Raw genomic sequence first — 24,844 nt, 5'->3', positions numbered from 1 at the left:
TCCATGGTGCTGAAGTTGCAGAGAGCTAGAAAAAAAAAAAAAACCCAGAGTCTTTAAAAACCCAGCAGGGGAATATTTTGTTCCCAGTCTTAAACTGACATGGCCAAGTTTTAGTCCATTTTCTTTGCTTTTTCACCATCAACCCATCACCCCAGAAAAGGACAAAGTGAGCTACTATTTTCCCTATAGATCTGTTTTCTTTATATACTTGAATTTGTCCTGCCCCTATCTTACCTTAAAAAATACTTGTTATAAATAACCTGGCAGAGTCTGGCCAGCAGGTCTATGTCACAGTTCTAGAAATTGTAACTTGGGGACATAGCGATAGAAAATTGATAGAAATACATCGGGAAAGTTTATTCTCACTTGGAGGAGGAGTCTTCACATGTGTTTCATTTTGAGGGCATGGCAGGGTGCTTCCTATGTCCCTCATAAGGGTGTGTGTGAGAAAAGGGGGTCATATATCCCGATTACCAATTCTGGAAGCATTTAAACTCACATACACACCCTGATAGCCACAGAAGTTAACTGAGTCTCAAGGAATAATGGAGGAATATGATGTCTGGATATTGACCTGCTGGGGAAAAAAGGAGACTAGTATCTGCTTCCAGATTAAAATGGCCTAAGAAGAAAGACCGGGCAATCTACTTCTGAAAAATTAGCCAGTGAAAACCCTATGGATCACAGCCGTCCAATTTGCAACCAATCGTGGGGATGGTGTAGGACAGGGCAGCATTTCATCCTGTTGTGCATGGGGTCGCCAGGAGTCAGGGGCCAATTCAGTGGCAGCTAACAACAACAACCTTTTTCTTCCTGATTTTGCATTTTAAATCATTTGCCTTCCTCTTCCAAAGCAGATATCCAGAGACAAATGGCCAGGTAATCCATGGCCCTTGATTGTAAAGGTGAGAAACCTATAGTAGCATGTCTCCCCAACTGTAATCATTCATCCCAATACAACTGAAATGCCAGGAAAACATCATCTTTTCATAGTCTCCTCCAAACTGTGGCCTTCCTGGTATGTAGAGACTTGGTGATTGAACTCTGGATTTTCTGTGCTGAGACATGAGTATCTCCTGCTCAGGGCCAGTGGGGATGGAACACCTTTGGGTGGGATCGCTATCTTACCCTAGGAAGGTGAGCCTAGTGGGGCAAGTCCTGTTCTGGTCAGGGTTCTGTTGCAATAAGTTTTGGCTTTGGTATGTAAAAAATGTACACTTCTAACCAAGAAATAATCACAGAGAATCTAGAAAGGCGGGTTGGTTAGGGAGATAGCAATGTATGGTGGAAATACTGGATGTTTAAAGGTCTGAGCTTTGCTACTAGCTTGCTTTGTAGCCTTGAGCAAGTCACTTAACCTCTCTAAGCCTCATTTTACTCTAAAATGCATATTTTGTAAAACTCAGAATAGATCCTGGATACACAAATATTTAAACATTGAAAAGTAGTCACACTCAACTTTGGATTTTAAGACTTCTCTCATTTACCACTTCATAGTATTTAATGTATTTTGATAGTGCTTTTTCCACTCTGAAAGCAAAGGCAGTTGCTAGTGGGTTTCCTTTTGAATATTAGCAAAAACTAGGGAAAGGAAGTTAAGGCAAGCTTTTGGTAAAATCCAAGAAATTAACAAAGCAGGTGTTGAATTTGCCCCTGAGAACAGAGGAGTCGTAGAATCTCAGCTCTGGAAGGGACTTCAGCAATCAGCTCAACCATTCCTCTCATTTTATAGATACTGAGGCGCAGGAAAGGTAAAAATCTTTGCCCAAGATCAAAAGACTAGCAGGTGGTAGAACTGGGAGTACAACTCTGGCTTCTTGACTCCAGCCCAGTCTTCATTCTGGTTAGCATTGGCCTCCCATCTATCTCCAAAGCCCCCAGCAGATCCTGAGAGCCCTAGCCTGGTAGATAGGGCCTGTGGACTTGTAGAGCACGTTTCAGCCTTAATTCCGTAGTCCTAGTTTCCTCCCAAGGCTTGCATTGCCACTTTTAGTGCCTGGGATAAATGGAGTTAGCAGAGACCTGAAATCCAAATGACTACCTTTTTGAAGCTTGGGTTCAGTTGCAGTAACTGGTTCTTTCTTTCCTTCCCTTAGCTATTTCAGATCCCTTTTGCTTTTAGTCCCTAAAAAAAACTCAAGCTCTTGCCTGAGTGATGTCACAGTGGTTGTGTGTCTGTACATGGCGTCATGTGAGGCCAGGTGCCATTCTCAGTACCCTCAGGTGGGAGCCTTTGCTGGTTGGTCCCTGCCTAGCATGGGTGGGCTCTCAGAAAAAGCAGCGTCCTGGTGTTTGGCCCCGCAGGCAGTCCCATAAAAAATGTTCCCCAGCAGAAGCAGAATTTAGGAACTAAATCTTAGGGTGGTTCTCCCAGCTGAGGCTTCACAGCCCTCCTTGCTTCCTAATTTAGGGCAGGATGATCCTTCTGAATGTTGGGTGGTATTCAGTCAGGGCCCCACCTTAGAGTCCAAGATGCTTCTAAGTTCGGGCCTGTGGCCTGTGAATGCCTCTGGCGGAAGGCTGCGTGTGGCCCACTGATAGAGCTATCTTTGCATAACCATGTGTAGAAAGGGGAAACTAAGTAACCCAGGGTTGCTGATGGAAAGAGCAACACTCTCCCCTTTTTTTCTAGTTATTGGTCAGAATTCAGTAGTTGCAGCAAGTGGTTAAAAGCTGGCTCTGGGGTGAGAGCAGGCTTGAGGGTGTATCCTGTCTCCACTGGTTCTGGGAAGTACAAATTCAGGCAAAATTCTCCATACCTCATTTTCTTTATCTCTAAAACGGGGTGGGAAAGTGGAGGTTTATACCCATGAGATAGAGTAGATATGAGAATCAAACTGGATTAGGCATGCCTAGTTCTTAGCCCAGTCTGGCCGGTACTGGATGTTCTAAAAGTCACGGCCCCACCCGATATTCAGCATCTCCCGCCGTGGGGCAACAGCTCAAGCAAAATACCCATCTTGGAACCTTGTAATATTATGTCACCTGATGATGACAGGGAGCCCCGGTGGCACAGTGGTTAAGACCCCCACAGCTAACCAAAATGTTGGCAGTTCAAATCCACCAGCTGCTCCTTGGAAACCCTATGGGGCGTTTCTGCTCTGTTCTGTAGGGTTGCTGTGAGTCGCAGTCCACTTGACAGCAGCGGGTTTAATGATGACAGAGGCCAGAAGGCTGTTCAGTGTCACATGAGGTCCACGCACTTGATTACAGAGGTTTCACATTCCGGGAGAGTATTCTATTGAGTGACAAGTTTTAATTGGATTGCTAGATCAGTAATTCATTGTTGCCTTTATAAAGATTTTTCTGCTGGGTTGCAGGCTTCCTGCAAGGAGGAGTTAATGCAGGGAGATGGCAGCAGAGTATCTAATTAAACAGACTGCAGTAGGTACCATCTGTCAGACCTAAAAAGCAAGCAAGCCACCTCTAAGCATTTTTGGAAGATGAGTTGACTCCTTGAGTTTCATTTCTTTACCCATCTGTAAAATGGGTTGGGCCAGAGTTTGGAAGAGACAGCTAGTCTTCACAGTCGCTTTCCAAAAGGCTGTATTTTTTAGGACCAATGCACATGAGGTAGCCCAGTGGATGTCAAGCGCTATTAAGGAGGCGGCATTCAAAAGTAAAATGGTTCATAGAAGAGGAATGCTCAATTTAAAAAAAAAAAGAATGGGGATGTGGGCTCCCAGGAGGTAGTAGAAGGAAAATCTGCTTAGAGTTCATTTCTTGGGTTTTTTAAGTCACAGAGGTTAGAGATCCAGTCCACCCTCCTCACTTTAGAGATGAAGTGCTAAAGCTGAGTTGAAGTCACTTCTCCACGGGTCCCTAAAATTTGTGTGGGAGCAGGGAACAGAACTCACATTTCCTGCTTGGTCATTCCTCCCTTCCTCTCTTGCAAAAAAGGAAACCATGTGCTGTGGTCAACAGTATGGTCTGTGGCAGCAAGCAGAGCTGGTCTTGAATCCTCCTGGTCAAACCGCTCCCTGGCTCCCTGTGACCCTGGGAATATCACCAAACCTCTGAGCCCCAGGCTTTCCATCTACGAAATGAAGAATAATAACTACTGTGTCATGTTGTTGGACGCGTTAGAACAAGCCACTTTGTGTAAGTCCTTCACATAATAGATACTCAGTTAATGTTAGTGCCCATTCCTCTAGACAGCACTACATGGAAGTTTATGTTTTAGACAAGATCTTAGACGGACCTCAATTTCTTCGTCTGAACAGGAGTTTGACTAGAACCTATTAGATGGTATTTAAGGTTCCTTTGGGCTCTAAAATTCTGATTTAGATAGTTATTTTTACTACTTAATTTTATGTATGGTCCTGTTTTAAAGGAGTCTCATTAATTTTTCTCATCATTGCAACATATGATAAACCACACTCATAAAAAGGGAAAGTAGAACGTGTTACCCAAATGAGAGGTGGTTTCTAAAGATCCGCAACATTTGTAATGTGTATTGTGTCACGCTGTATGTGTGCATGTGTGTTTTTGAAAGATAGATCTATAAATCCAGGAAGGTGGTAAAATAGTTATGGGAAGTGGAGCCTCCCTGAGCTGTCCAAATCCCAAACTTCTTTCAGAAATAAAGATCAGGTAGGTGTTAGAAGTCTGAGTGTGTGCTACTCTCTGGGTTTTATAAAAAGGTGGCTGGTTATAAAACAAGTTGGTAAATTTAGCTTACCAACCACTTCCTGGTTCCCTCAGTGAACTTCAATGTGGATAGAGTTCGGTTTGGGAGTGGGGTGTATTTTTTTACTTTAAAATATATGTATGTGTATATTTTTTAGTTTTTGTTGAAGTTTGCCTGAGACAAGAGGCAAGAGACAGACCCTTCTGTAGAGGGAGAAACTCTGTAGACTTACTCAGGATCTTGTAAAACAGCTCTGCTCTGCCTGTCTGGGTGCCTTCCTGGGCTGGCAGGGTGTGACGTGGAAGATAAGGCACCTTTCCTCTGTTAGGGTTTGAACCACACCCTTACCTTTGTGAAAATGGCCAGTGACTCATTCTGGTTTTTTTTAATGAAATATTTCAAACATACAGTGATTCATGGTTCCTTCTTTCTTTTCTTGATGATCACATAAAAATGGGCATAAAATTTACATTCCTTTTGAATCCTTACACAAATTAAGGGAATTGTAGCTCAGATAAATTAATCTTCTACTTGATCAGATGCATTTCTAAAGTTGCTTGGGATTGGGCCATTCATTCTGCTTTGAAGCTGGGCTGCCTTGTGAATACTTTTATATTTTAAGTCTATCACTCTAAAATGTGAGAAGTCCTAAGAGGCAAACACCATAATCTTGAAACAGTAGGATTTAAACCGTGGAAGGTTAATGTCATGCTCTTTAGAGTGAAATGCAATTGAGAGTTATGATACAAACATCAGGAAAGATGCCACCTTCTTTCAGAGGACATTGTAAACAGTTTTAAGTGTAGATGAGTTATTTAACATTGGTAAAAATTAGTTTAATTAGGACTTCAGTGGCTAGGGCAAGTTCAAGAGGATGCCAGACCAGCAGTCTAGCATAATACTAAATTTGTTAAAGTTTTAAATATTTACTTGCAGTTAATTTTGACCTAAGTCAGAAGTTTCCTATTTAAGGATTTCTGCTGCCTTGCTGATGTTCTTGGTATTTGCTAAGGAGATGATCAACTATATTCTTACTAGTAGGGGCCCAGAATGTTTAATCCCTTAATTTTTTTTTTTTTAAAGTATTTTGATGGTCCTTATCTCTAAGCCAAGAAGAAGTAATTCCACCTGCTTCTGAGTTTGTTGAAACAGTCTGTGTGTAGATATTTTATATGGGACTTAATGATTTGGGTTTATTGCCCTTTTTAATGCCACTTAATTCTGTACAGCCCCATAGTCTACTTGTATGCTGCGCATAAATGCATGTGTAGGAGGGTGTATTGTTTTAAGAAAGAAATTCTTACAAAACATCTTAAGATTCTTCTAAGTATTTGGTTTTAGATCTAGTTGAACTACTCAATGACTTTAGCATCTTGTTGCAGGAAAGCAGGTGAAGGTAGGACTTGCTGGCAGTCTGAGAGGATCTTGAGGCTTGGGGGACTCACTGGATTGAGGCCAGTGGAGTTTTGGAGCTCATGTATCCAATACAGAACTTCTGTGGTTTATGACACTCATGCCTTTGACCCCTGTCCAAAAAGCATGGGCTTTGGGTTGGATTTTTAGGCTAAGTGATGGATTTACAGGGATCTACCCCTCATTCAACAAAGAATGATTAACTACAAGAACTGTCTTGTAGCTGGATTCTGTCCATCACTAATGGTTAGCACTTGGCCGGGTTCAGAGTCCAGCTTGGCCAACCCACTGGTAGGTAGCTCACAATGGGATGGAGCCTGTGAGCTTGGTATTACCACACCTGGCTTCAAACCTTTTGAGCTGCCCAGCTGGAGATCAGCAGCCTGGGAATTGAATCATAAGGGGTATATGCTGCAAGGTTGGCTCAGCAGCCCGGCCCCGGTGGCTGACGGGCCCCGGGCTCCACTAAACACATCTGTGTCTGTGTCTGTGGTAGCAGAAGGACACACTTGTGGCCAGGCATAATGAAGCGTATACCCTGCACATGGATCTGGAGGCAGTTCTTTGGGCCAGAAGCAGTTTTTAGAAAATTAGCACTAATTTCAGCCATTTCTTGGTTTTTGGTTTTGAAGCCCTGGGAAGGTGGACTAGATAATTTTCTTAGACTGTCCACACGCTTTTCCCCACAGAGCTCTGATTGCAATTCTGATGTTGCGTCTTCCTTATCCTTGGGACTGTGAGCTCTAGAGAGCTTCTGAACTCCTGTGAGTCTGTGCGTCCTTTTCTCTGAGGACTTCCTTACCCCAGGGCAGAGTCCCTTCACCTCTTGGGGCCTCAGTGTACTCCACTGTTGGAGGGGAATAATAATTACTTTGGGCATGGATTACTAACATGTGGAGGTGCTAACTCTCTTTAATTCTGTAAAACCCTTGGCCAAAAAAGTACACCGTAGATTACTGTAATTAAAACTGCAGGATGATCATTGTTCTCAATCCTTTTTTGGAAAGCTGGTAGCCACTTAGAGGAATGGAAAACCCAGCACCACCACACTGGGGCTCAGGCCTGTTGCCTTAGTGCCTCACTGACTCCTTTACCTCTGAACTCCAAGCCCTCTGATCTGTCCTGTCATTGCCAGAGTGGCCTTGCTACACCCTGGTTCTCATTGCCTCACTCCTCCCCTCAGAAACCTTCAGTGGCTCCCCAGTACCCCCAGGGTGAAATCCCAACTCACCGTGGAATCTAAGACCTTCTAAAATATAACCTTTTCCTACATTTAAAGTTTCATTCCCAGTCACACACCACCCCCCACCCCCACCCCCACCGTTCTCCCCAATTCCATGCAAAGCCCTGTGAGTGCACGCGCAGCCCTGGACATCCAGCCTCCCCCACCCCATGCTCTCCCTGCCAGCCCGCCTGCCCCCCTTGCCTTTGTGTAAACAGTACACTTCACCTGGCTCTCTGCCCTGCTCAGATCCACCACTTCAGAAGTCCTTGCCATGAAAATGCCTATTTATCTGCCTTCTTTTTTTGTACTATGTTTGCCTCTCTGTTGTGCTGTTCGTTAGTTGCCTTTGTATTAGGGCTATTGGGGAGCATGTCTGTCTGATTTATGTATCCATTCACTCGAGAGCTTCATTTGAGCTTGTTCTCATACCAGGCACCAGGCTACAGAGCTGAACACGAAGGGGCTTGTAGGTTGGTAGAAAAAGCAGATAAACTAGCCTCACGAGACTGAGACTTGGGGAGGGGGAATGACAGGGCCTGAATGGCAGCACACATACGTTGTTGTCCTCATTGTCCCTTGTGCGCAAGCCCCCTGCACGGTTCCTTGTACTCAGTGGCTGCTCCATGTGAGTTGAACTGAAAGACAAGACTTTGGAGAGCAGACAGGGCAAGGGGATGGGATGAAGGAGGGAGTCTGGGGACTGGAGGGGGCTGCCCCTCGGAGGGCATGAGCTGGCTGCAGGGAGTAGTTAGGGGTTCTGGGGCTCGCCATCCTCTGGGGCCCAACCCAGAGGCCTGAACAGCCAGTTCTCCCCGGCTCCCTGAAAGCCAGGGCTCATGTGGTTGTGGACCATTGGCAAAAGAGCCACTACTCAGTCCCAAGGACTGGCGTTCCCTAATTCAAAATAGAAAAGGAAAAGGGGTCTGTACTTGCTCTTTTTGTTGTTGTTAGGGGCAGGGTAAAGGGAATGTGTACAATTCATTTGACAGTGAGTTTTTTCCTTATTTCTCAGACTTTCAGTTGGCTTATTTAAGCAACAAATACCTATTGAAAAGCTACCTCTGTGGCTTTTTTCTTTTCTTTTTGAGGGGGGTGTTAAGTAAACTTTTTACAGAAATAATGCCTTGCTTGGTTTTGCTCTGGGTGTTTTGAAACTCTGATGTGTGGGCTGGAATGTGCTCTTCAGTTCAGCCCTTAGTAGCTGGCTCTACCTGGTGCGCCTTTGGCTAGGCCCTTTTCCAGATCATGAGCCATCACTCACCAGTGAGACGCCATGGCAACAGAGCTCCTCTGGTACGCTCTTATGGCCCACAGTTTTTCAAGAGTGGGACATTCGGTTAACGGGATAAGAGTCACATCTTGTCTACTTCGTGTACCTTCCCTCCACCATCCAAAATATGGCTGCAGCCCTGAAAGTAAGCAGACAAGACCTCCAAGAGGTGGGACTAGGATCACAAAGCACATGTATTTTACTCATGCTTTTATTTAATGAATGCATTTATTGGATGGCTGCTATTTGTCGGGCACTGGTCTAATGAGAAGACAGGGCACCAGCATTCAAGGACTGTGTAACTAAGATGAGTAACCTTTTACAGACAAATTTAACATGATAGAGTTTTATTTGCTTCTTCCAGCCCACAGCCAATTAGCTGTAGTAAACAGAGAGTATGTTGGGAGGCTTGGTGACTAGACACAGAAATGACAGTAGAAGAAATGGAGGAGGAGGACAAAGAACCATACAAAGGAGATGCCAGAGTTATGATAGTCTGAACAGACCAGTTGGGGTGAGGCAGTGAGCCTGGTGAATCCCAGTAGCCCCTGAGGACATCATTACATAACATATTCTAATAATTGATATTCCAGGTAATGACTAAATCGTTCCAGAAAAAATGGACGGTTATTGTACTTAAAGCAGGGAAAGCTGTGATATCTCCCTCAACAGCTTTTTTGTTTGTTTTTCTTTTGTTTTTAAGATTTCTAACCCAAATGGTTAGAATGTTGCATTTCTACGTAGGAACAAGCCACAGTTACCTGGGAAATTCACATATGTGGAAGGGCTTATTCCTCAGTAAAATTACTCATGTGAAACATAACTCTAGTCAAAACCAAAAACCAAACCTTTTGCCATTGAGTTAATTCTGACTGATGGCAACCCCATGTATTTCAGAGTAGAACTGTGCTCCATAGGGTTTTCAATGGCTGTGATCTTTCAGAAGTAGGTCACCTCTGGGGCATGTCTGGGTGGATTCGAACCACCAACCTTTTAGTTGGTAGCCAAGTGCTTAACCATTTATACCACCAAGGGAGTTTAATGAAGTCATTGTCATATATACAATCAAGAATGAGCAATTGTCAAATGATGGAATGCAGTAAACTACATTGAACGCGTAGTGAATGTAATTTAAGCATGAGAAGTAGCCAAACAAGGAGAATTGTTCTGAAATTTATTTTTAGTGATCATACATTTGTGAAAATCACACCATTTATCATACTTGAAGGACAGTTTGAATAGAGCTACAGTTGATGACCTGATGACTCTCAGGCTGCAGATAATGGGAGTATGCTGCCACAGAGGTGGGTGGGGTGGGGTGAGTTATAATGGACCATCTTTATCACATCCAGCTGTTCCGCAGGGGAAGCAGACCTTGTGATAGTTCTCAGTTATTTATGTGGTGGGTAACAACTGTTTAGAGCAAGGGGTCGGCAAACTTTTTGTAAGACCAGAGAGTAAATACTTCAGGCTGTAGGTCATACAGTCTCTTTTACAGCTAGCTACTCTACTCTGCTGTTGTAGTGTGAAAGCAGCCATAGACAATATATGACACAATGGTGTGGTGCAATAAGACTTTATTGGTTTAGAGCATTAAATAACAATTGTGGGAACGTTATGTGGTACACATACAAATCTGTATGGCAGCAGGAAAGGCCAAGAGAGTACCTGCATCTGGAGGCTGTGGAAATGTTCTTGGATCTTCTTTTTTAAACATTGTGGGATTTCAGCTCTTTGTTTTTGGTTGAAGAGAATTTAGAATTTTAGAATTTGCTGGGTGCGGGTCAGGTCCCAGCCATCCCTGGTCTGCGATCTCCTCTGTACTTCTGCCCACTTCAGAAGGCAGGCTGCATCTTTTAATGCCTTTAGGTTGTCACTGGCAGCACTTGCCACTGCTCTGTGGAGAGCACAGATCCCCTTGTTAGAAAATTCTGGTTGCTGGACCATCATGTACCACTGCTCTTGCTCTACTTGGGATGGTTATTTTACATGTGTCATGACTTCTTGTTCCCCGGCTCCCAGCACAGTGTACCCAGTGCATGCCTGTCTTAGTCATCTCGTGCTGCTGTAACAGAAATACCACAAGTGGATGGCTTTAACAAAGAGAAGTTTATTCGCTCACAGTCCAGTAGGCTAGAAGTCTGAATTCAGGACGCTGGCTCCAGGAGAAGACTTTCTCTCAGCTCTGGAGGAAGGTCCTTGTCATCAGTCTTCCTTTGGTCTGGGAGCATCTCAGGGCAGGAACCTCAGGTCCAAAGGACGCGCTCTGCTCCCAGCACTGCTTTCTTGGTGGTATGAGGTTCCCCTGTCTCTATGCTCACTTCTCTGTTTTATATCTCAAAAGAGATTGGCTTAAGACACTACCTCATCTTGTAGACCTTATCAGTGTAATTGCTGCTAATCCACTTATTACATCATAGTGATAGGATTTACAACATATAGGAAAATCACATAAAATGGTGGACAATCACATAATACCGAGAATCATGGCCCAGCTAAATTGACAGATATTTTGGGGGGACACAATTCAATCCATGACAGTGGCATACACTGTATTCACTGTACTCCAGTGTATCCCCTCTGAATATTTGTTGAGTTGATGTTCCTTTGGACAAGTACATGGTACACATTTAACTACCTTCCAGTCGTTAATTCTCTGCCACCCTGGGAGGGGAGCCCTGGCCTTATTCTTTCCTTATCAGTCTGTGCAACTTTTGACTCTAGAATGTCATTTTGTGTATTATTTACTGCTCTGCCTGCTTAGCTTTCTGGACGCATCCTTTTCATGACTGCTTTCTGTTCAGTCCAGATACTTTTTCTTTTTTGGTGGGTGGGGGCAGTGAAGGAAGAAGGAAAATTGGGGAAAATGAGTAAGAATAACCCAACACAAGCATTGAAAAGCCAGTCCTTTCCTTCAGAGCTGCAGTCCTTGGAAAAACACACATAGCCAGTTTTGCTTTTGAGTGATTTCTTCTGCTGTGAGTTCTCAGAAGACCATGATGTCACTTACCTGTGCTATGGGTGGCTTCTCATGGCACCTGCATCTGGTGGTGAACTTGAGCAATCATTGTTTCTAACTGAGAAGCCTAGCTGGTGATGGACCAGGCCACAGAGTCTCAGATAAAGAATTAGGTAGGAGAAATCTGTGCTTGCTGTGACTTGCAGCACATCCTGTGGTCAGATAGACTTTAGCTATTAATTCATGGGTATTTCATTGCTGTCTCCAGAGACTCGAGCTGTAGCTGTTAGAAATAAAGGACGCATTGCTTAGCGCTTGATTCTGAACACAAGAGAGAGTAAGTGTACGCAGCCTGTGCACTCATTCATTCATTACAGGCACCTCCACTAACTGCCGCAACCTTCACACTAACCTGTGAGGAGGTAGTCAGGGTGGAATGTGGGAACAAAGGCTCACAAAGTCCCGCAGCCACGTGATAGGGAAACGTGTTTGGACTCATTGCCCAACGTTCTCTACATTTTGCCCCATCACCTACAAGGAGAGCAGAACTCAGAGAATCTGTTATCCCTGGAAAATAAACTGTTTTGGCCAATAAACCCACTGCCATCAAGTTGATTCCGACTCATAGCGACCCCATAGGACAAAGTAGAACTACTCCAGAGGGTTTCCAAGGCTGTAACTCTTCATGGAAGCAGACCACCACATCTTTCTCCCATGGAGCAGCGGTGGGTTTGAACTGCAGACCTTTTGGTTAGCAGCTGAGCTCTTTAACCACTGTGACACAACCCACTCATAACCCATGTGTGGGTTTGGCTCAAATCACCTTCCTGAAAGCATAGTGACCATTGAAGTGAATGTCTGAAATGGCAGGAATGGGCCTGTCCCTGACTCTAGCAGGGTGAAGATGCTGAATTCTACTCTGTGTGTCTCTTAAACTAAAGACAGCTGTGAGAGGTAATGGTGGTTATGGTCTCTGTGCAGGTGTGGTTGAAGTCTGTGGGTTCCGGAGCAGGGCTCCACAGACAGAGGGCTTAAAAAATACTGGCTTGTTTCAAGACTTCCCCCATCCTGGTGACTGTTCAGTCTTTATCGTTAGCTAATGTGCCGAAGTTAGAATGTCTTAATGGTTGCAGCTAAACATTGGTCCTAGGTAACCACTGTTTTCCTCTTACTGATCCCTGTTAACCCCAAACGGCCTCAATATCATTTTTCTACATTTTCCATGTCGTGGAGGCATTGGTGTTACTGCTAAAGAGAGTTTCCTAGAGGACTTGGTTTTCTCTCTCTCTTAATTTAAAATTTAAACACGACTATTGACTCTCAGCCCAGTAGATCCCCAACATGAGGGGACTTGGTTTCTAGTCTTGTCCCTATGTTGGCATTCTGTGTCTGCTGCTGTTTCTCTGGCTGACCTTGGGCGACGCATTTAACCTTTGGAGGCGCTCTTTTCATTGTCGGTCAGGTGAAGACTTTGGGCACAGTGGCCCTGTGTCACAAAGGTGAAGTTAACTCTCAGGAGTTGGGAAGAGAGTTCACATTGTCACTGAACAGGATGTTAAGCAGCTTTTCCGCAGAGGTTCCTGCACTGATACTTGTGGCTCACTCTGAAAGTCTCCTTGATGAGAAGATAACACCACGTTTCTGGGCTCTTTCTTCTCTCTTCCAGATGCCAGTATGGACAGAATAACTTATGATGCTTATCCCCACCCACCACTTCCGAGACATTGAGCGGAAACCAGAATACCTCCAGCCGGAAAAGTGTGTCCCACCTCCCCACCCTGGTCCTGTGGGAACCATGTGGTTTATCCGCGACGGCTGTGGCATCGCCTGTGCCATTGTCACCTGGTTTCTGGTCCTCTACGCGGAGTTCGTGGTCCTCTTTGTCATGCTGATTCCATCCCGAGACTATGTCTACAGCATCATCAATGGAATTGTGTTCAACCTGCTGGCCTTCTTGGCCCTGGCCTCCCACTGCCGGGCCATGCTGACGGACCCCGTGAGTATGTCTGGGCTTGTTTTGACCAGCCCACACTCTGCTTCTCTGGCCCTGGCATGGCCACAGCCTGCATGCTCCACATGGGCCTTGGGAATGTGAAGAACAGGAGGGCCAGGGCTGGCATGGGAAAGCGGACTCAGGCCCACTTGTTCAAAGTTCTGTGGAACTCTGACTAAGGAAGAGGGGACAACATCCATATCACAGCCTACCCTTCTTGGTTGACTGATACTACATGTACATTGAAGCTGCTGTGGGAGGGGTTTGGTCTCAGGGAAACCTAGCCTCTACATAGAAAGGTATAGTCGGGTAACCGTGGAGATGGGCCAGAGCAGAGCAGAAAGCATCTGGGGGAGTGGGGCCAGTTGTGTCAGGATGGGGCTTCCCAGTGAAGATAGGACTGGAGCTAGGGAGATTTGAAATTAAAGCCATATCCAATTCCAGAAAGCTGCACAGAAATGGCCTTCCCTTTGCTTTCCCGAGGCTCATCTTTTACTGAAAAGCTAGACAAGCCTGCTTCAGGCCACAGCAAGTGCCTCTTGGTGAATATCTGTGGGTAAAGCAGTGGTGTTGTACTTGATGACTTAGCTAAATGTACCAAGCTGTGCCAGTGGCTAGTGAATGTTTGTGCACCCTAGTATTAAACCCTCATCCCCGTTCATTACCTTGTGTGGGAAAAGCGAGAGAGTACGTTATTTGATAAAGACTTCCTGTGGCCTAATTGTTTCAGTGCCTGGGACATCTGTGTTTAAATTAAGGAAGGGAAAGCAAGCCAACAGTGCTAATGGCACTAACCCTACCAGCTTTGTTCTGTGAGCCCCAGGGAGTGTGCAGTAAAGATGGTGGGGTCCCGCGCCAGTTCTCTACCTTCTCAAAGCGCTGCATTTTCTGCTGGTTCAGATGGTAGATTTTTAATCCATCCCAAGGCAAGGCAGCTTTCTCAGCTCAATTACATGTCAGCCACTGGTCCAGACAGCACCTCTTCTCATCGTCCACATGCCTCAGAGAGGAGCGCACACACTGGCAGGCAGGGGCCTATTGGCCCAGTGTCAGCACTCCTTATGGGGTCATTGACCAGCTATCACCTAACTATAGTAGTATGTACTCCAAAACCACAAGTGTATAAAGAGTTTTCCCAGCAACTTAAACTTGGTCATGCTGAAAACAAGTTAAGGATTAATTCAGAAATTTTTATGGGGCCCTTGCTACTGGGGACACAAGGACAAAGACATTTTGCTCAGCTCCTGGTTTCTACTAAGCCCTAAGCATTGTTCCTGCCCTCAAGGTATCTCTGCGTAGAGGGGAAGAGAGGTGAGGCTAGCCCGTGTGATGAAGGCTATGGCAGAAGAAGCACAGCTTGCTGTGGGAGAACAAGGGAGGAAACGTTAACCAATCTAGGCAGGAGTGGCTGTGATGGCAGGCTGCCTGGAGGAGGTGATACCCAAGCCAGTCCATCAGCATTGGAAGTTGCCAGGGGAGGTGGAGGGCAGTGAAGCTGGAAGGCACCGACAAAGTTTCAGATAGAGGGAGCACAAAGACACAGAGGAATGTGGGAGTGTGACATCTCTAGGGACCAGGAGCTGTATGAAACAGTGGTAGCTTAGGAGGAAAATGGGCGTAGGTGGCAGTGTGTGTGGGATAGCAAAGGAGCCCTGCTGGTGCGGTAGTTAAGTGCCCAGCTGCTGCCAAAGGTCCATAGTTTGAACCCACCAGCCGCTCCATGGGAAAAAGATGTGGCAGTCTGCTTCTATAAAAATTACAGCCATAGAAACTCTGTAGGGCAGCTCTGCTCTATCTTACAGGATCACTATAAGTCGGAATTGACTTCTCAGCAATGGTTTTTTTCTTTTGGTGGGCAGGATACCAAACCAGGGTGGGGGCCAGATGATGAAGGGCAGCCTGGAGCCCTTGAGGGTTTTAGGCCAAAGAGTGAGGAGATCCTAATTCAATTTACAAGGATCCCTCTGGCAGGAATGAGGAGCAGCCACTGATGGATGGAATGAAATGGGTGGCTATGTTTATTGATTGCTACTAGGTGAGAGGTTTCCGTTTGGACAGTGGATACAGCTGTGAGTAAGACAGACAGAAATCCGTGCCCTCTGGCAGCTTACATTCTAGTGGAGCAAGGGGATAGTAAAGACTTACTGAACAGTTAACTTCAGAAAGTGGCAGGTGCTTTAAAGACAATAGAACGGGGTGACTGATGGTGACCTTCCTGGAGTGGGATGAGGAAGGGAGGGAAAGGATTACTATAGATGAAGTGGGGCTGGGAAGGTCTCTCTGAGCTGGTGCCATTGGCCCTGAGACCTGAATGACAGCAAGCAGCAAGCCAGGCAGAGGGAGTTCAGTGGGGCAGAGGAGAGAGCAAGTACAGAGGCCCAGAGGCAGGAGCACGCTTGACACGTTTGAGACACAGGACTAAGACCAGTGCAGCCAAAGCGCAGTGAGTGAGGGGTATAGAAGAAGCTGGCGAGGGCTAGAGAAACCAGATTATGCCAGGCCTCATAGGCCTCGTGAGGACTTTGGTCTTTGTTCCAAGTGCAGTGAGAAGCCATCAGGGAGGCATGATGCGATCTGGTTTTAAAAAGAGAATGGATTGTGCAGGTGATGGGGTCTTGGAGGGGGCAAGTAGAAGCAGGGAGAGGAGAGGTGTTACAGTGATCCATACAAGAGATGGCGGTGGCTTTGACCAGCGGGGAAGCAGTGAGGCTGGAGTATATTTGGAGCCAGTAGTTCTCAAGCCTGACTGCACATTAGAATCCCCTGGGAGCGCTCGTCATTGGAATCGACTGGATGTTGGTGGTGGGAGCGTCTCAGAAGTACTGATGCATGGGCCCCACCCCAAGAGGTTCTGCTGTAATTGGGCCCTGGTTATTGGATGCTTTATAGCTCCCATTTGACTCTCCTGTTCAGCTGGCCAGAGAACCACTGTCCTGAGAGCTAGCAGCATAGATATGGATGCAGAGTGCCTTCCAGAGCCTTGGCCTGAGCAGCTGGGCATTGGTGCTGCCATTTACTGAATGGGAATGTCTCGGGGGGACAGATATGGGGGAGAAATCAAGTCTTCTGGCCAAACAGTCTGTATGACATGCAAGCAGAGATGCCAGGTAGGCAGTGGAAAGTTACAGCTGGGACTGTGGAGGGTCAGGGTGGATTGTGCAAATCACTGGCTTATAGAAGACCTGTAAAACCAGGGCGAGGGAAGGAGACTTCTGCCAGGTATCCCTGCTGCCCTTGCACGTGTGTTCTTGGACATCCCGCATTGAAGCCTGTGGCCCCTCGAGGGACCCCCTCCGTCTGGCCCCCTACAGTTGGATGCAGGAGAGCACAGTTCCCACCGTGGTATGCAGCTCAGCTTCCAATCCCAAATGGGTGAAAGCCAGACTATACCCCAAACACCAGTCCACTTCTCACAGGTGTGTTTGGCTGATGGCTCCAAAGAAAACTGGACAAAAAATGAAGAATCTGTCAAATATTTACCACTAGTAAGGGGAGCACCTCAAAGCATGTCCTACAGTGTAACCATCTCTGGGCCTGTCAGCTTCCTGTGTCCTCTCGTGCTACCGTCTGCCTCTCCCCATTTCCCGCATGTGGCATCTTATGCCAAACCCAGTATATAAAACAGAAGTGGAGCTGTGGAGGGGGAGGAAGGAGGCCCAGAGGCCCTCCGGTGGGGCCCTGGACTTCCAAGGAGCACAGTTAGCTGCCCAGATCCCAGGTTATAAAGGAGATCCATTAGGGGCTCGTTATTAACACTGCAGGGAGAGTCTGTTTTTAGATAGGCTTCACTGCGGGGTTCTAAGGCATTCCCTGATGGGATTATGATGTTTTGTATCTCAAGAATTCATGTGCATAATTTTTCAGAAAAACTTGCATCCTAAGGTTGTAAACAGTGTACGCACTGTATATCATTTTGGTTAGCCTTACTGGTAAAAAAATTAACTTCTTACGGCTACCCCATATAGTTAGCTTTACAACTTCCAGCTTTGAAATTCTTATTCTGAGTGTAACAGCAGAACAGTCGAGGCCACCACAGCTTTCTGGACTGGGTAGCAGTCATTTACTACAGCCCAGCATGTGGAGCTCAGGCAGCACAGGGAAGAAGGAAGTGACTCACGAGTGCATACCAGCCCCTTGGAGGCGAAGCTCCCGTGTAAGAAATCACATGCAGGGGTAGGCCTGTAGCACAAGGAAGAAGACAGATGGACAGAGGAGGGACAGGTGCATCACGTGGCGGTGGGCTGGCCTGGAGGCAGCACTCATGGGCAGGCAGGTGCTTGGTTTCCTTGCCACGCTGAGGGGGTGGAATGTCATGAAAGGAGCGCTCTGTGTTCCTGGGACACTCCAGACTCTCAGAGGTCCAGAGTGGCGCCACTTGCCCTGGGGAGACAGCCTCTTAAAGACACCTGGACTCAGAGGCCCTTTTCTAGGTACCTCTCTCTCTTCCTCCCGTTTCCACTGTCTGTTCTTTTCCAGTTACAATACATTTTAACGCCTCGTCCTGTGAAATCCCATGTGAGGAACGCCCTTCGGAGTTTAGATCTGGGACAGCGTCTGCCTCCCAGAGGATGCTAAGAGCTGAGAGCTTGTTTCCTTTTGTTCTGGCTGCTTCATCACAGCCATCGTGTGAGCCCTTACGATCAGCATATTTTTGCCCGTCGTTTCCTTGGTCCTAAACATTGATTAACCTTATTGTAAGTTATCTCACCTGAGATTTGAGAAAAAGAGGACCGTAAATCAATTTAACTATGTTGTTAAGAAAATCTGCCTGCCTCTGCCCCTCCTTCCCTGGGAATCTCACCCTCTTGAGAACTCACTATAAACAGACCTCACATGAGCACCTTAGACCACTCCTGGCCACTACCTTTAGTGTCAGCTGCCAGAACTCATCAGTGGGAATGCGGTTAACCCCCGGGTTACGAACATCAACTTACGCACAACCCATAGTTACGGACCAACTGCCATAAAGCCTATCAGGAAAAAACTAACTCCGTGTCTAGGTGTACTCCCACAACTGGCCACACTTCTCCCGTGTGTGCAGATGCCACAGCGGGTCCTTGGGCAGCTGTTGGTGGCGGGCAGGCCCCGCGACGTGTGCCCAGCTGCAGCCTGCAGCAGTGAGCCAAGAGCGCACACGCACCCGCCTCCCTTGGAGCTCAGAAAGGGCCAGCCCCACTGTCCGTGTGACCCAAGCAGTGCCACTCTGCTCTGCGTGACAGGCCTGCAGAGGGGATGGCGGCCAGCAGCGAGGTTGTGGGTGCAGTGCTTTGCGTGTTTTCTGAGTATAGCTGGTCAGCACGCCATGCAGGACATATGACCAGGCCTCTGTGGCTCCCCCTTATTCAGCCGCACCTCACTGCATGGGGCACTCTGTGCTGTGCAGCCAGGGGCCATTGCAGCACCTCTCTGGGCTTCTGTTCCCCTTAATTTGCACATGTGAGATGTCACTATTGCAGCAACTCTTGGCCTTTTGGTGGCAGGGGTGGGGGGCAGTCTTAGATTCCTGACCTCTGTGTGTCCATATGGTTTCGGGGACGGGGGAGTTCCATGGAGAACTTTGGTTGTCTTCCCATCCCTTGGGCCCCAGGCTCACTCTTAGCACATCCTGAGAGGCATTTTCTCCCTTGCACCCCAAGGCAGGGGCATCACAGTTGGTGGGTGGGGTTGACAGGTCTGGTGACGAGGTGATTGGGAATGATCCACCTGGCCCTGCGCCATCCTGCCCACACCCACACCCTTCCTGCCTCTGCTGAGGAGGGTTCAAAATGCAGCAGAAGTACAGCCCAGTGGTCTGACAGTGGGTTTTGTAGCTTGGAGTCTGAAGTATCTAACTGGTGTCAGAGATTTTACAACAGAATCTTCTGAGCATTTTGGGTAATGCTTGTCCTGTGGGCCTCTTCACCTGTGAAGAAGGTACTTTGTGTTGTGCATCAAAACATATTATTACCATATCATTATGGTACAGGTGTTTTAGCCTATCTGGAAGTATTTCTTTAATGTTTTTTGTGCGTGGAAAGATATACTATATACTGTACACTAAGACACACATTTGACTAGCTGATATTAGATGTGAACCATACCTAACTCTTCCAACTTAAATGTACAAATTTGAGTTACAGACTCAGGAATGAACTTGTTCATAACCTGACTGCTTGTGGTGGGTTTCACTTGTATTGGTACTCCTTTCTGGAACCTCCCAGTGCCCCCATGTTGAGCATGTGCTGTGTACAGAACCAGTTAGCAAGTATTTACTGGTGTGGCAGCACGTTGTGCGGCCCTGTGGAAACACAGCAGGAACAGCACTGGTCCTCCCAGAGCTCACAGTGTGGGTGCAGCCAGGGAAGAGCCTCACCCACCTTGCCCGAAAGTATTGGTTTCCTGGTCAGAGTTCATTTGAGTAGTGACCTGCATTCTCCCTCGTCATTCCAGGCAACTTTCGTACCTGCCACTGAGCAACTTATAAATACCAGTGGAAAAATCCTTGTGGCTTCAAAGAGAAGAAAGTGACCGATTCAGGGGACTCCTACCTCCTACCTTTCTGCGGAGGAGACAGATGGCCCTGTGTCCCTGGCAGAGCCAAAACACCAGGAGTATCTGCCCACATGTACACATGCCTTAATCACTGTGACCCCAGGAATAGTTTTAGCAAGTTTTCATCCTTGTTGCACAAAGTAGGAATGTTGAGTCTTTGAAACCATGGATGTTTCTTAAGATCCTGTCTACACTGCTTTCTACGGTGTCCTTTTTACATTGCTGAATTGGTCTGTGTACTTATTAAAACGGGCCTCCTAGGCCTGTTTCTGTCAATTGTTAGTGATGATATAGTTGTTGGCAGTAAAATGACACTATGGCATGAAGGCAATGAAAAAGTGCCTTTTTCAAGCCACTTACTGGCAATGTTTTATAAATGCAGTTTGTCTCCTGATAGAGGCAAAGGTTCTAGACTTGGGTTGTCTGAGTCTGAATCCTGGTTCTGTCAATTATTAGCTGTGTGACCTTGGAAAGCTGTTTAACTTTTTCACTTTAGTTACTTCGTCTACGCAATGAGAAATACCATAGCCTCTATGGCACAGGTTTCTTGTCAGAATTAACTGGGTAAATACATATAAAACATTTGGAACTATGCCTGGCATATGGTAAGCACTCCATAAATGGCTATTGTATGGTCGTTGCTATTCAGCTTGAGTTTATTGAATGCATGCTCCGTGCCAGGCCCTGGGCAATTTCCGGGGCTACAAGTTGAAAGGCATTGTCTCTGCCCTGGAGGCATTACAGGCATGTAGGAGAGATCAGTGTGTGATTAAACAGTAATTGTTGTAATACAAATACAAGATATGGTAGCACAAAGGCCAGTGATGGGTTCTGCCTTGGCAGTGGGCCCTCTGGAAGAATGCCAGAGGAGGCATCCCTGAGTGGATTTGGGTTTAAGTACACAGGGCAGGGAGGTACCTGGCAGACTGAAGAGATGGGAGCTGGAATGGTGATAATAGAGGGTCCCTGAGGGCAGAATAGGATGAGTTTTTGGAGAGTGTAATACCTTTGAGGAACTCCAGGTAGTCCACAGGGTGGGACTTTAGAGAGGAATGTGAGCTCTGCCCAGGATCTTGGATGGTATGCCACGGTCCCTAAAAACCCATTGCTGTTGAGTCGATTCTGACTCATAGTGACCCTATAGGACAGAGTAGAACTGCCCCCATAGGGATACTAGGCAGTAATCTTTACAGGAGCAGATTGTCAAGTCTTTTTCTCTCACAGAGCAGCTGGTGGGTTTGACCTGCTAACCCTTAGGTTGGCAGCGGTAGTGCTTAACCACTGTGCCACCAGGGCTCCTTGCCACAGTCCCTAAGGAGCCACTTTTAGGCAAGGGGAGCAACATGATCAGATTCACATTTTAGAAATGGTTACCCTGGAAAATAGCAGGAGAAAAGACAGAGGTGGGGCTGCAGGATATGAGGAAGAGACTGAGGCAGGTAGATCTAGGAGATTCCAGGGCTTCGAACTATCTCTGCCTGGTTCAGTCATGGCTGACAAGGCGAAACCCACACGGACCCAAGTTTTTAAGATGTGGGTGAAGTGAAGCGATAAGCAGAATGAGAAAAATTACAGGTCAAACCCCTGCTAGAAACTTAATCTCCGTCTTAGAAAACAAGGGCAGCATGCGTGTTGCATAGCAACCAAATCTCTTGACCCACAAAGTCAGAAACATGCCCTACTCAAAGATGGTGGCCAACACGCCTCTTTGAATGTGTGCCGCTCTCCACAGTCCTGACAATAACCCAGTCTCCCACATCAGGCTCCTGAAAGGGCTCACTATGCCTCTTCCAAGGCTCCCATTCTCGGGCTTTGATCCATTTTAAAAATTTCGGTCTGTTCCAATTTTGCTTCGTCAGCTATTACTGAACCAGTTCAAACTAGTTCAAAGCCCTGGAGATTCTCTGCTGCTCTGGGGCAGGGGATGATGGGGCTAAAGTAAGGCTGGGACAGTGGTGTGGTGGGGAGAGATGGAACTCAAGACACGATTTGGGGGCAGAAATAACCTGGTTGAGTGGATGGGGGTGTGGGGCAGAGGGTTAGGAGAACTGGAATGACTCCTGGATTTCTACTCTGAATGACCAGGTAGATGAATGTGCCATGGACCAGGGAAGGGAGAATAGGAGGAAGAGGTTGGGGAGAATATAATAGGTTCAATCTTAGCCATACATGTTGAAAGTTGGGGCTTTGGTTCTATGTTGTTTTAATGCCTCTTGGACAACCAGGTAGAGATATTTGCAGCTCCAAAAGAGGTCTGGATTGGAGCATCATCACTGTGTGATAATAGGGGAGGTGGTGGGTGTAGACGAGATTGTCCAGGAGAGAGTACAGAATGAGCATGAAGAATACTGGGGGTGAAACCCTGAGGGACACCAGTGTCCAGGGGGGACAGAATCACAAGATAGATGGAGGAGGCACAGCCCCACAGAGGCAGCAGGGACATCCAGATGGAGCAGAGCAGCGGTAGGAAGAAAGTGACAGGGAGGAGGGACAGGTGGTCAGTGAGGAGACGCCAAGGAAGATGGGGGCTAAGAATCTACCTTTGGATTTGGCAACGGGGAGTTGCTCCTGACCTGGTGAGAGCAGTTCCCTGATGTGGAGGGGACAGGTGCCAGAGAGCAGTGAACTAAAGAGTACGTGAGGTGAGGTGGAGAGCCAGGTGCCTACGACTTCAAGAAGCTCAGCTTTGAAGCAGAGGGGAGAGCAAGGGAGTCTCCTGAGGCCTCCAGGGAAAAGTTCTGAGGCATGGGATCCCTGAGGACCAGGATTAGCTGAAAGCCTAGTCCTCCAAGTTGGTGGGTACAGGCAGGTCTGGGGCCGGAGAAGTTGAAGGATGGGGAGGGTGGGCAGGGCGATGAGAAATATGAAGAGGCTTTATCCCAGTGGCCCTGATTTTCTCTGAAATAAAAAAGGACATGGTTAGGGATTGAGGCTTGGGCTAGCCACTGAGGGGAGTGGTTGATGGCACTAAATCACCCCTCCCAACAAGCACCCTGTCCCTCCCCCTCCCCCCTCCCCTCCCCCTCCCCCTCTCCCTCTCCTCCCTCTCTCGCCACTGAGAACTCAGTAGAGCTCTGTGCCAGAGATAGGTGGAGAGGGCTTTGATACAGCCAGAGCAGAGAAGATTTAACAACCTCTACAAATTTCTTTTAAACCAATTCCCGCTATGAGGCCTAACACATATTTTGGAAGTATCTGAGCATTTTTATGGATCTGTAGATTTTAGAAAGTGTTTTTAGCTTACTGTGTGCAAAGAGAAGAGACAACAGGAGTACATGCCAATACATAGTAGTACTTAGCTTTGGGTAATGGAATCATAGGGTGGCGTTTTCCGTTTCATTTTCTCATCTGTATTTTCTTTCCTTAAATCATGAGCAAGTATTACTTTGTAAGTAAGGGGGACATCAGTAAGCTTTGCTCTGCCAGGCTGCAGTAATGTGGAAGCTTCAAGAAATCCCTGTGTGTTGTGTAAGAACGGTAGAGGGTGGAGCGGGTGTTTCTCAGTAACGCAAGCATGACAGCAGTGGCAAAAATGTCTCAGCAGGACTTCTGACTCCCTGCCTGCCGTCTGTCCACAGGCGTACAGAACAAAATCCCTTACCGTGAACTAATAATAAGATGTTCTGAAATCTGTGGAGATGAGCCCAGAGAACATGTTCTTTATAAAAAAAAGAAAAGAAAGAAAAAGCATCCGAGACAGAGACTCGGGGCCAGGCCAGCTGGTCTCGGGGCAGGGTAGGTTGGGGGTGCTGGGCAGGAGGGGCCTTGGCTGGGTGGAGATGAGCCTTCTAGCAGATTTATGCACATGGAATTACACTGTAGGGGCAGATTTACAAAGGCCCAGCTGTTCAGGGAGGTTTCTAATCGCAGTCTGAAATGACAGGCGATAAAACAAGAAGTGAGAACTGCCCTTTACCACGTGGGGGCTTCCTCTTGCAGCCCTTTATGTGGAGACTCCTGAGGGCTCTAGCAAATGCTGGTAGCCAGAAGTTTCGTAAAAACTGGGCCTGAAAAGCAAAAAACCTGCGTCTTTACTGAGGGAAGATCGGCCTCATCACCTCATCTGCTTAGGGAAATGGTGTCCCTTTGTGACAATAGTGACTTCCAGTTGTGGTTTTGTGGCTTCAGAATCCATGAAAGGTCACAGGATGGCGCATACTCACTTTGTGTATTAAACAGCTTTTTTTTTTTTCAGTAAGCCCTCAGGGCTCTTGTGCAACCCTCTCCTGTGCCTGCGACCCGTGCCCTTCCAAACCCCTTTTGAAACCGCCCCTCTTCCTCTGTGGTCTGGGCTCCGCCTTGCCTTGGTGAGGACTTGAGACCCTGGCCCTTTGCTATGCCTCCCCAGAGGCCCGAGGCTGTCTCAAGACAGACTAACAGCATTCTGGTCACAAACCTCAGGGAAGCTGGTGGTATTTCTACCTTGGGTAGCTCCCTTCTGAAGTTTATTTTTTACTTATGTTTTTAATGAATATTTTCCTTATTGCAAAAGCCATGTATTCAAAATAGAACATTTAAGAAATACAGTCAAGAAAATAAAATTTACCTGTGATCCTACAACAGGAGATAACCGTTAATGCCTTTGTATGTATCTTTGTCTTTTTGCCTATTCATATATACGTGCGTATATATAAAGATATGTATGTATCTTTACCAGAATGGGCTCGTATTCTACATACTGTTTAGAAACCCACTTTTCCCTTTAGCAGTCTATCATAGACGTGCCCCACGTCAACAGCTGTGTATTTTTATGGCATATTTCATGTCAAGAGCTATATTATGAATGACATTGTACATACCATATTGTCCTTGCTCACTGAAGT

General features: G+C 46.7%; 1 protein-coding gene across 7 annotated transcripts in view; it reads left to right on the top strand.

Moving 5' to 3' along the window:
• The window catches only part of ZDHHC3 (zinc finger DHHC-type palmitoyltransferase 3), a 65,325-nt gene that overhangs the window by 3,572 nt on the left and 36,909 nt on the right, over positions 1 to 24,844 (top strand). For all 7 annotated transcript variants that reach the window (XM_049862011.1, XM_049862009.1, XM_049862013.1 and 4 more), the window contains exon 2: positions 13,164 to 13,493. In XM_049862011.1, coding sequence (XP_049717968.1) covers positions 13,188 to 13,493 — 306 coding nt within the window. In that variant the 5' untranslated portion in view covers positions 13,164 to 13,187. The remainder of the gene's footprint in view (positions 1 to 13,163; positions 13,494 to 24,844) is intronic.

This window comes from Elephas maximus, chromosome 20 (genome assembly GCF_024166365.1).
Source record: "Elephas maximus indicus isolate mEleMax1 chromosome 20, mEleMax1 primary haplotype, whole genome shotgun sequence".
Classification (NCBI taxonomy): domain Eukaryota; kingdom Metazoa; phylum Chordata; class Mammalia; order Proboscidea; family Elephantidae; genus Elephas; species Elephas maximus.
The sequence above is the reverse complement of the archived record's forward strand: the minus strand, read 5'-3'. Positions and strand labels throughout refer to the sequence as shown.